Raw genomic sequence first — 12,399 nt, 5'->3', positions numbered from 1 at the left:
ACTTACGTGTGATACGATTGACATGTAAAATATGGATCGACTATACTATTACCTATATCACTATATATTCATAAACATTAATAATTAAATGGAATGGACCTAAGTGAGAGTGCGTTCACAGTATGAAATAACAAGCGTCTCTAACGATAAAGTTATTTATTATAATATTGTACTTGTGCAGTTATTAAGTGACGCCTCTGTGGCTCAGTGTTTATGTGTTAAAAAATTGAGTAAATATTTAAAACTCTGATGTATAATAATGGACAGAAGGAATATTTTGCGATTACAAATGGAGGTATGGACGTATTAAATATATAAAAATAATTAATTGCTAGCATAATTGCATTAACAAATCATTAATTATACATATATTATTATAAGTTTGGTATTCACGGATCACCAGAGAAAGAAGGATTACGTGGTTAGGTGAAATACGAAGATAGACTTTAGAATCTGAAAAATACACACATACCTAAGCAGTCCTCAGTCTATATAAGGTTTAGTGAAAGTAATATCACGCATGTAGAAAATAATACGTAAATGTAAAAATAAGTTTTGCGTTTGTTCTAACATTTCTTTCGCATTATTATATCATAACAAATTATTATAAATAGAAACACAAACCAAAGGTAAATACATTTGAATATACTCGTATATAATATAAATAAATTTTACCAAAACTTAATCTTGGACATACAATAATTTTCACTTTTTAATTAGAATTATGTATTCTAATTCTATTATTTGACGATGAAGAATGATATCATCATAAGGCATCAATGAGATCATCTTCACCGTTTGTTAACTTCTTTATATTCTCAGTTATCAGTCACATGTCAATAGATAAAGGATAACCTAGTTTAACCTGTATATATATATGTTTATTAAAAATGCCACGATCAGTAAAGTTTTGTTACTATATGTACAAATGCGACTGTTATCAGGACAAGATAAAGATGGCGGTGCATCTGAAGCTACGCTTGTAAGAGGTCAGTCACTTGTTTTAGTACTCAAACTTATATTTCAAATATAATTCTCATAAAACACACATCGAATTTACATAGACAAGGCTATTTTTATCAACAATTGTAACAATAGTTTATTGAATCAAAAGAAATTCTAGAAAGATTACTCCATATATATAAAAATAACAAACTTTAAATATTTTGAATTAACGAATTGACATTTAATATTATGCTAAACTACTCGCTTACTATTAAGTTAAATTGCGAAAGCGCCGTAATGTTCGCCAGCCGCGCACAACAAAAACTGTAATTCGTATACGTTTGAAAAAAGAAATACCCAACTAATTTTCTAGAATTATCTTCTCTTTTCCCACGTATTCTGTAAATTTCCATAGAAATAAATGTTCTTTACGCGCACCGATTGGTTGATTGCGTGTCTATGGCCCATTGTTGATGTTACTTCGAGACAAAATCCTTTCGGTTTCATTCCCCCCCATTTCCCCACAAAGAATGATAATGCCTAATAAATAGACGATTTTTATACCATTTTATTAGTGAAGAACATATTCTGTTTTAGTTGCAGCAGCCAATTTATAAACTCAATAATATGCAAACTTTCAGTTTCAATTAATTTTATACAACTTCTGACAACACTACAAAAGCATTATTACCTAAACTGCTTCACGGACAACGCTTTCATAAGTTTGATATAAAGCTTCACATTATTATTTCAGTTAGGGATTAAGCTTCAAGCGATTAAATGTTGCCAATGTTTTCATTTTTACAACGTTCCTCACATATCCGTGCTAAGATCTTATTCACTTTCGGATGGTTTTCATTAATTTTTAAACATTTCTAGCCTTCATTTTTTTTACAAATGAAAATGCATTTTTTTGAAATGAAGTAACTTAATATTATTAAAATGTATACCTACATATTTACTATACTTTCAGCAAAAAATATTTTATTCGAAATGTTTGGCCACTGCTTTCTCTAAAGATTTTTAAAGAGACTCAATGTCGCCGTGTACATTTAGAGCTGTAAAATTAACCATAATTTGAAGTCTAAAGGGTTGAGGTCTCTCTTTAGCTCTTATAAAGTCCGAAACGTTCGTTTCAAGCCAGGCCTCGGTAGTTCCTTGTAGGTACAGAATCCAGCTGGACATTCCACGGTATATTTTTTTTAAATTTTATTGCTGAATGGGTTCCCATCATGATCTAAGACTTTGGCTAAAGGTTTCACTCCTTTTTCACAAAAATTTAGTTTTATGACTCTTTGATAAGACACGCCGTACCAAACCTTCACTGACGCAGGATGATGACAAGGTTGTACCTTTCCGACCACTTCCGACCACCGAACATGTTATTTAGAATTGTTAGCGTAATTTTGCTTATTGTGCAATCATAAAAAAAAACATCGGTAAAAAGGATATTTCTGTGCTTTTCGCCTGCGTATCGCGACAGAAGGCGTTCGATCCACTCTCTTAATTTGAAAAGATTGATTTAGGGTATGCCTTTTATATCGACGGTAAATACCGAACTTCAGGTATTGTTGTATCATACGCGACAGAGTCCTAGCGGTCATAATCATTTATTGTGATACGATTTTTTGCTTCCTAATGGGGTTTCGACGATTTCTGACTTTAACAACATTAACAGCCTATGTAGTTCTAACAGCACGCGGCGGCCCCGATTTTTTCTGGTCTTCGACAGACGAAGTGTTGATGTATCTGTTGTATAGTACAATATAGGTACGATATATAACTTACGGATGATACCAAGCTTTTGAAGAGTCTAGAATATGACCGACGGCTCCATACCCGCTTTATGCAAGGCCATCACTGCAATCGTATTTTGTTTAACACCCCATTCCATATTTTAATTTGATAATACGAAACAATTAAAAAGTTGAAAGAAAGGAAAGTTTTTATGTAACATTATTTATGGCCAGACTACATAGTTATATATAATAGTTTAACGGGGAAACCTTTGTAATTAAATATGATATACTCAAAGCGTTATTATACTATCTTAAATAATGATATCTTTTTGGCTCTTTAAACGTGTATATTATTCCGATCATAATTGTAGTAAAACCGCGTTCGTAAAATAAATGTCAATTTTTCCAACGAATGTTAATTTACAAGGTATAATAATACTACTATACTTTTATAGTAATATTTCCTACTATAATTCTAATAATTGTAAACGTCATAAATTGTTAACAGCATTCTATGACTAAAGGCTAAAAGCCCTAGTTATAAAAAGACCCCGCAGCGAAGAGGGTTAATGATCGACTTAACCCTGCAGCAAATAAATAGCCTGTTTGTTCCTTGGAGGGTTAATAAGCATCATTTATAGTCAATAAAGAAATAGATATGAAAGGGTTTAACAACTGATCTCATTAACCCTAAACAAAACATTAAGTTGTGTGGGGCTAACAATACTAAGGCACGAACGATGAGTAAATTCGATTAGATATTGTAATAGTAATGTAACGATATATGTTTAAAACTTAAGAGCGCGCTCCGTCGACGTAATTCTAATTAAATCGCATCAATCTAACATAATTCTTGAACTATACAAATTGTACAGAAAGTCAATTGCATCGAGCTGTCAATTACTAAACCATCGTAAAGTTTGGTAAGGCCTCTATTGACGAATCACTTGACGAAATGCGCAATTATATTCTTTCGTTTTAAATTGTTAAACTGTAAGCGCATTTAGTTTTGAATAGGAGAGTGTTACCATGTGCTTTCCATGCTTTTAACGATATATTGTTGGTCACGATCGCCAATTAAACAATGCACCAAAATCCTATTATAATTAGACCTGGTTCCATAACTCTCAATAGCGAAAGCAGTATAACTATCCCTACATTAATGTTGAGTTTTTGTACCGCGGGATCTCAACGTTGCCAGATCACCGCTATAAGAGCACAGCGGATATTAAGAGAACTATATTGAAATATTCCCTAGCACGAGTTATGTAACCTTTAGTTGCATATAAATATTTTAGTTAATAATTAGAAGCATAAACAATCATCGCTCACTTGACGCCAATATTGAACCCTTTAGTTTTTACAACACTCATAAATTGTATTTTAACATTCTCGTTTCCGATAATGTCCAATAATTTAAATGTCATTTATATTTGTGAACCCTTAGATAAGCCAAGTTAGTTTTTGTTACCGTCGCAACCCCACTACACGTCATTTTATATTAGTTATAAGCTCATATTTTAAACCAGTAAGTCAGTTGTTACCCAGCTTCAATCAATCTGTTGTATTTGAACATCTCCAACACATACAACAAACGCCACCGAACTTAATTCACGGAATAAACAATTTGTCTTGGAATCATGCATGCGTGTGTTTGTAGCTTTAGCATATTATTAAACAATACATATCAGAAGTTCACGGAGGATCAATATCTGTATAATTATATACATATGTACTGTACTTTGCAAGTATTAAATACAATTTTACTGACTATTTTTTGTGTCATTACAACCCTATGTTCTAAGTTCCAGGCAAAGTAATATATTTTGCTTGTGAACCTTAGGCACGGAAATCTTTTAAGTACGTACCAAAAATATATTGAAACGGACCGAATGTGTCTTTATGTTGGAAAGTTACAAGAAACACACTTAATAATAATAAGGTTGATTAAGTAGGACAAAAATAGGGTTAAACCCATGCATTTACTTAGAGATATAAATATCATTGCCAACTCTGTAATTCTAAATTAAACTGGTAATTGAATGAAAAGAATCTTCATAAAAGGCGTCTATTCATAAGTAGCTACAAAATTGTATGCCGGGGAAATCATTGATGCATAAATTGAGGGACATTTTTCGCGACCTTATTACCAAGCTGACGTAGGCGCCTCAACAGGCCACATCTACCCAAAGGTAGGTCGGTGCTTGGCCTATATTCTATCTCTTTCTATCCTGAAAACGGCGATATGCTTTGTCTCCCTCCCCGGTGACGTCATCAAACAAACCCCCTGGACGTAGTAAGTATGCGTTCCGGTTATCATTGCTTTGATTGAATCGCGTTATGAAAATAACTGTGAAAATTAGACCTTATATAATATTTCTTCCGTTTGAAAGTCAATAATATAATGAATCTCTTAGGAATAGTTTACAATAGTAAATTTTAATAATTTAATAATAGTTTAAGATTACACGTTACATTAGTAAGACCTTGTACGGTGCTGTTTTTAATATTTGCAAAGTTTCAAATATTAACTTGTGTCATCATATTTTGGACTTTGTTCCTTTATAAATAAAAGCGTATTTTCTCTGAGTAAGGTTACTTTTAAATTTAGCTCAATTAGCAACCACGCTACAATGGCGTCCGTCTGGAACAAACCTTAGCGCGAAAATAATAAGAGAGCTCAGCAATTTTTTTAAGCTTTACAAGGACGAGGAATGTCCAAGACAGATTTATACATTATCCCTGATAAACATAGATAATAAAATCTTAACAGAAAAGTTGTAATGTAACTGTAACTCAAGTTGAGAAACAATACTAAAAAATCCCTATGTCTCGTACAAAAGTTATGTACTACAGTATTATAGAAGACGCCAATATCTACAAAACATTAGATACGATGTCTAACTATTTCATATTTAATAACATCCACCCTTGTAAAGCCGGGACAGAAAACAAAAAATTTAAGATATTTTGTTATGTTGTTGTTTATTCGTAGATTTCTTTCAATCATATTCTTGATTAGAATATATCTAAATATTATTTAATGAATTGTCAAATATAGCACTGTTTATTGTCTACTATTTGTATACCATAGAGTACTTTGTTAGGGCTAATGTAATTGCTTTTTAAATTCAATTCAATTCATTGGTGTTATTGTCAATTCATCGCTGTAGGTGTCATATTATTCGTTTTATAGGCAAGCGCGTCAAAATGTTGTGTTTATGAAGTCGTTTTAGATATTCTATGGCTATAGAATTCATGTTTTTCAGCGAAACTTTTGAATACTTATGCTAAAATATGAATAATAAATAATTAAATGAAAATAATTCATTGCTAATTAGCAAAATGAACGTAAATGGAAAATAAGTAGATCTTATAAGGATTAGACTGCTTAATCACAAAACTTTAGCGTAACTATTTCTAATAAAGTCCTGGAAAGTTACCGTTGATCCTGCTTAAGGAAATACTTCATTATATCCTCAAACTACTTCTAAAAGTAGCTTACATTAAGAAAAATGGTTCCTATAAGTAACATGATTATTAAGACACACAGTTATTTTAAATGTGATTTTATATTGCTTATTAAAGGGTTTTATTTAATATGATATCTATTTTTTAAAAATATAGTTTGCCAAATGGACATTACAATTAATTCTTACATCTAGAAACATACAAAACTAACAATAAAGGTAATTGTACACCAATAACGGAGACCATAGCCGTAGGTTTAAAAGATACAAATGTTTAAACTAATTAAAATAAAAATTACAATGAATATGACGGCTCAACATTCATCGGTCACATTTCCCGCATTTTGATGGGTCAAAAAAACGCTTACTTGGAATGCCCAGTGGGTAGAAACAACCCGATGATATGAATTTGATTGCGAAGGTATCAAAAATGTGGTTCCACGGGGCAATTTATGCGGACACAGTGCAACGTGAGGCACGTGTAATTCCAACAAATTGCGAAATTGTCGCTAGGCCGTAGATTCCATGATGTACTGCTACGTAGCACATCGTTTAACAGGCGGCTTGCTTTATACTTACTTAAAAACTATCACTAACAGAATTCCTAAAAACCACCAATTTTAAATTTTAACAAAGTAGGAAATAATAATAATTTAGTAATGGCAGTTATGACTCTTCACAATATTGAATTTTACGGCCTTAGATGTTGCTGGTATTGACCATCTTTGTTAGGCTGAGATAGTACTGTGCTCACCAACCAACAAAAATTTAAGTTATTGCAAAATTTTAGAGATATTTCTGCGGAATGGTACGTAAGACATGACACATTAGACATTAGAGTATATACTTAGGTTTTGTATTAATTATTGTTTGTGGTGCAATTATATTGCTAATTTATTGCTAAAGAAAAAAATTCCCACCTCTCAGTATCTCTCAGTATCTTGAACAAAACACAATCACTTATCAAATAATAATATTTACATCAGATACAAAAAAAATTACAATAATAAAAATGATACTAATATTTCCTATATTAATTTATATTCCGATAGCGGGTCACGCGCGCCGCAAAACACTTCTGTCAAGGGCATGGAGCAACTCAATCAGAGGCGTCAAACGATTTATCTATGTAAATTTTATACTAAAATGTTTTGAATGCGAAAATAAAATTACAAAAGGTGTAATGTACCTTAAATATAACATTTTTTTTAAATTACTGTATACATTCTACTAGACCTTTACTAAATCATTACAGTATTGTTGGGCAAAATTACATATAAAATTTTCACATTTACGGTTTTTCAAAAAAATATTCTATTCTGAAATATACTGCAGTATTTTAAACGAAAAAGTTAAAAAATCAATGGCGCTACAACCTTTTTAGGTATGATCCTCATATTTCTGTATCTGTTTCATGAGCATTTGTAAATGTAATAGGCAAGTTTTGGATCTTAGACCCAAGCAAGCTGGTTTCCTTACGATGTTTTCTCTCACCGTTCAAGCGAATGTTAAATGCGCAGATATTTCATAAAAGATCCTAAATAATGGTTTTGCTGAGAGCATACCCCAGTCTCAATAGCACAATTATTTCAGAACAACTTGAGCGCTTTGAGATTTTCTAATGACCCTTTAGTCGTGCAAATTTCGAAAATTGCTGATATTAATTGTCAAACAGCCTGCAAAATCATAACGAGGTTTAGCATTTCTAATTTATTTAGTTAAAATTGTGAGTACTCGTACTCATCAGATATTATAAAAGACTAACTTAGAGTTTTTTTTAAAGAACGGTCAATAACGCCCGCTTTGTATCGCTCTATAATCTAAAATTACTTCCAATCCTTTGCGATCTATCGAGAATCTGCATTTTAATAAGACAATCCCTGTTTTGAAATCCTTGTAAAAAAAGGACAATGCCAGCTACAGGAATGCTAGATACAGCAACCTGAAAATACTGCGGTATTAGAATGTAAAAGATCAACGAACGAACCATACATTGCGTCGTGCCAAAGATATCGTCTTTGGCTTTTTCAAAAAGAATCGTGCAATGCTAGAATATATCAAACGATTATCGCTTTCAATAGGACCATACGTTTTCAAAAAGTTTCATATACTCGTAAATGGCGGACGAATGTGGGCAATCGACCACATTATGTTGTAAATTAACTATGTTGACTTTGACATATTAAATTTATTAACACTGTGAGTCATTTGGCGTGAACTCATAAATTTTATGTATTTCTTACATTTAGTTAATTTAAAAGAAACACCATTCTTCGGGGTTTTAAAGTAGATACAGTATTGAAACACATTCTCTTTCATGTGTGTCGTATCATGAAAAAGAGTGATTAAGAAAAATGTTAAATTCTTTCTTTTCGAAAGTAAGTATGCTCTAACAGCTTTATCCATATTTTATTCACAAAAATATTCTATTTCACAAATGATTGATTCTATTATTCTATATTCTATACCTCTCCAACGATATTTTATTAAAAATTGTTAACGAATCGGTGGAAATAAATCTATTCAAACAACACGTTAAAATCAGCATAACATTCAAGGTCGTTTTTATTTTCTGTTATTGTCAATAGTCACAATAAAAGTAAAGTGTTGTTTATTTTGTGTTTACTATTGTTGTCGGACTTTGCAAATGTTAGAGATTTTACATTTATACTTTTATATTTTTCACTTATTATAATTGTGACAAAACATTGCTACAGTTATTTTAGAAATGTACAGGTCCTATGCGTAAAACTAAAATTGAATACAATTATTTGAAGATTTGATACGATTTCATTCCACTGAACCAAAAAATTGTTGGTGTCGAATCAGAACATATTTGCATACAAAGACATAAATAAGTGTACTCAAACACGAGCTGCGTGGTAAGCCTCGACTCAAAAGTTGGTTATCATGGCAACTGATCTTGTCATCGAACTAGCGACCACTTATTCCGCCCTACTATTTCTAGAGCTGTCTTGCATTGAGAATATATTTTTCTTTATTTAACATTATTATAACTTGTATATGGGAAATATGTTTAATTTGGCAAATGTCATCAATATGAAACGGTCAATAAAATTTATAAATGAGAGGATAGAAATTTTACGTTATTCCGTATACTTAATAAATAAAAATTCTATAGGCTGAAAACAACGGGCGGCAATATTGCGTATGAGCTATGCCTATTAGGCAACAACGAGAAGTAAGAAACAAAAAAAATTAAGTTTGATGATAATCATCAATAAAAAAATCTACCGCTTGCCTTTCAACTGTTTCAAGTCATCTTTACAGTTACAGGGATTTTCAAACATTAGAACCCTGCGGTTGCATTTATTCGACACTCAGGTAGCTCAGTTCATCGAAGAGATTAACTTTTCTGATACTGCTATCTGATCTCGTGGGATCGGTATCGAGATCGGGATTGCATTTCCTAGTTATACCGTACGTGAGAATCAAGACAACTTCAAATGTTGATTATTAACACCTTATTTAAAAAGACTAATGAATTTATGACATTATTTTTTCTACTGAACGTTAAGTTTATTTGCCGAACGGAGACTTTGATCTCTAGTCTTATATATTTATTTACATAAATATTCCATTATTATCTTTACATTGTAATAATCGCGGAGGTGTTTCATCAAAATTTCTCTTTGCATAGCGCGTTAAATTCAAGTCCAAATATTAACATAAGCGTTGTTGACAAGTCAGCATGGCGTAATTTCCTTTGTTGTGGCAAAAGACTTGTTATCCTTATGGCTCCATTAGGTTTATTAGGGTTATATTAAAATGTTATATTCTATATATGACTACTGAATTTCTAAACCAACCTTGAGTATTGCTGAAGCACATGGCGGCATTACCACTGAGCGACATCTCGGTTCGTTTTCCGGTGAACCAAAAATTATTTCGGGGTGGCCCAAAAGTCTGATCTAACATACAAAAAAGATATAAAAAAAAATCTACGCAGAAATGTTGTCTACATCTACTAATTACATTGAACTTCAAATTATATAATTTAAAAAAAATTAAGAAATTGATTTGTTATATACATATTTTAAACCATGGAACTCAAGGTATTTTACATAACACTCTAGGCGAATAAGATACTTATTTATGATTCAGAGAGTTCTTAATGTTATTATGAATCATAAAAAGTAGTAAAACTCTTTTATAGTGATGTAAAATTAACTCAATAAATTCCTTATACACCGTAGATAGCAATAATAAATTGCTTATAATTAAGACATATATTATATTATTTCTACATATCAACGAGACAAAATAAAAAAGAAACTATACAAATAAAAATATAAAAATATAGGTACTTTATATATTCCATAGGACATCGAATAATCAATAACAGTTGACAGATGTTTAATCCAAACCTGCGCACACATGAGTGTATTTTTTTAACAAATGTTTTACCAATTCAAAAGGGCATTAAAGATACATATCAGAAGTAGACTAAATTAGGACGGCTGACAGCGACGTGTATCTTAATCGTATATTTAAAGTTTCTCATGTAAATAAAAATACATTCTTTTTCTTAAAGTTCTTTATTACAAAAAAAGAGAATAAAGTTCATTAAACGTAAACATTTAAATTTTGTAATTATATTATTGTTAAAAATTTTACCCGCATTCATAAAACGAAACATACTTTACACACACATTCTCACTCATCTCTTTTTCTTAAATGCTGACAAAACAGGGGGCTAAGAATGTAAAAAACAATCATAAGTCAAAAGATACAAACATTAACAAGTCTGCACAAATTAATAGTTATAATGCTGAAATATGTAACTTCAGTATTTACATTAATTTCGGTAACTCGAACCATCAGCTTTAACTTAATTAAAAGGTGCGCGGTCCAAACTGTGAACTAAAATGGTTTATTAATACTTCTACTAATCAATTTCATATTAATACAAAAATAAGTCTGAGAAATTTATATATTTTGTAAAATACATTTTTTTTACCATTTGACTATACAAACATTAGATGTATTAATGCGTATAATAATACACCGTTATTTTTTAATAAGGCTGAAATCAGTTGCACACTATTACATTTTTTTATAATTTTCCCTACAGCCAAATTGTTTGGCTAAGATTGGATAAGTTGTGGAAAGATAATTAATTAGTCGCAGCTAATTAATTGTCATGCCACGTAATTTTTGAATAAAGTTTTTCTGATTTTTTGGTAATTTTTATATACCGAGGGCAATATTTTTAATGGTTTTACGCTATAACAAGAGATTAAGATGCTAACATCATGAGAAGTTTAAGACAAATTAACAATAGATTTAAAATCTTAAATAGAATATTGTAACTACTTTATTATCTAACTCCATCTGTACAAAATAGGATTAAAATTAGAAAAGGTACTAGAGCTTTATTTTTCTTTGTTGCTCGTTAAAGATCTTCTCGGGCCAGTGAGATGTCTTCGTGTAGTATTATAGTCAAATTTATTAATAATCTAAAGTGGTGCAAGCATCAAAAATCATATTGGCATTTACACGTATGAATAAGCATTTTTAGTGGTTATCGAATAAAAACAATAGTTGAAAACTGAGCTTAAAACTGAGTATAAAGGCGTTATTAATTTGCATGCGCCTACAAATTTATCCTTTGAATTCTCATAAAATAGTGAAGCATCAAATATTCCGTGCAAACGAGGCGTTGTAAAATATGCAGGCGCCCAGAACGGATACTTTATGCACGAAATTCAACGAGAAAATATAGATAAAACATAAGCGTTAAGTTGAACAAGAATATAATCTATGTTATCTTCGAATTAACATTGGAATTTTAATAACTAATTATTATTTAATCCTTAGATAACATAGTACAGTCTTAACTAGTTATGACAACTTTTCAGCTGCCGTAGTATAACATTATTGTAACACTTTTGCAACCTTCCACACTATTAAGATTTATTGAAAATAATGACAATCCATCAGCGTAAAAACATTGCCAATAATGCAACGCTGCCTCCCGAACTACAACCATAATCATCTGCCAGATGTTCACATAAAGAATTAACCCTGGATTTTGGTGAATGTGTGTTCGGTAAATGTAAAGCTTTATTTTATATGTTTCTAAAAATTATATCTTTACATTTTATTAAAGTAATCGATGACGTATTACATTACTCCTTAGTCGTTAACCTGAATGTATTAGTTAATAAAGAAAAATGCCATCCAAGCAAGTTTTGTATTAACTTCTAAGCAGTAAGAGTATT

The 12,399-nt window shown here is 31.1% G+C and overlaps 1 protein-coding gene across 7 annotated transcripts in view; it reads left to right on the top strand.

Annotated features, from left to right (window-relative positions):
• Positions 1-12,399, top strand: part of LOC123716729 (solute carrier family 12 member 4) — a 165,126-nt gene that overhangs the window by 115,331 nt on the left and 37,396 nt on the right. Inside the window, exons 1-2 of one of the 7 annotated variants that reach the window (XM_045672604.1) lie at positions 217-295; positions 945-989. The exons of 5 other annotated variants lie outside the window; for them this stretch is intronic. In XM_045672604.1, coding sequence (XP_045528560.1) covers positions 250-295; positions 945-989 — 91 coding nt within the window. In that variant the 5' untranslated portion in view covers positions 217-249. Of the gene's footprint in view, positions 1-216; positions 296-944; positions 990-12,399 lie in introns of those variants that run through there. One more of the 7 variants, XM_045672610.1, reaches the window with a different exon arrangement.

This window comes from Pieris brassicae, chromosome 11 (genome assembly GCF_905147105.1).
Source record: "Pieris brassicae chromosome 11, ilPieBrab1.1, whole genome shotgun sequence".
Taxonomy (NCBI): domain Eukaryota; kingdom Metazoa; phylum Arthropoda; class Insecta; order Lepidoptera; family Pieridae; genus Pieris; species Pieris brassicae.
Note: the sequence above shows the minus strand (reverse complement) of the source record. Positions and strands in the feature narration are given on the sequence as shown.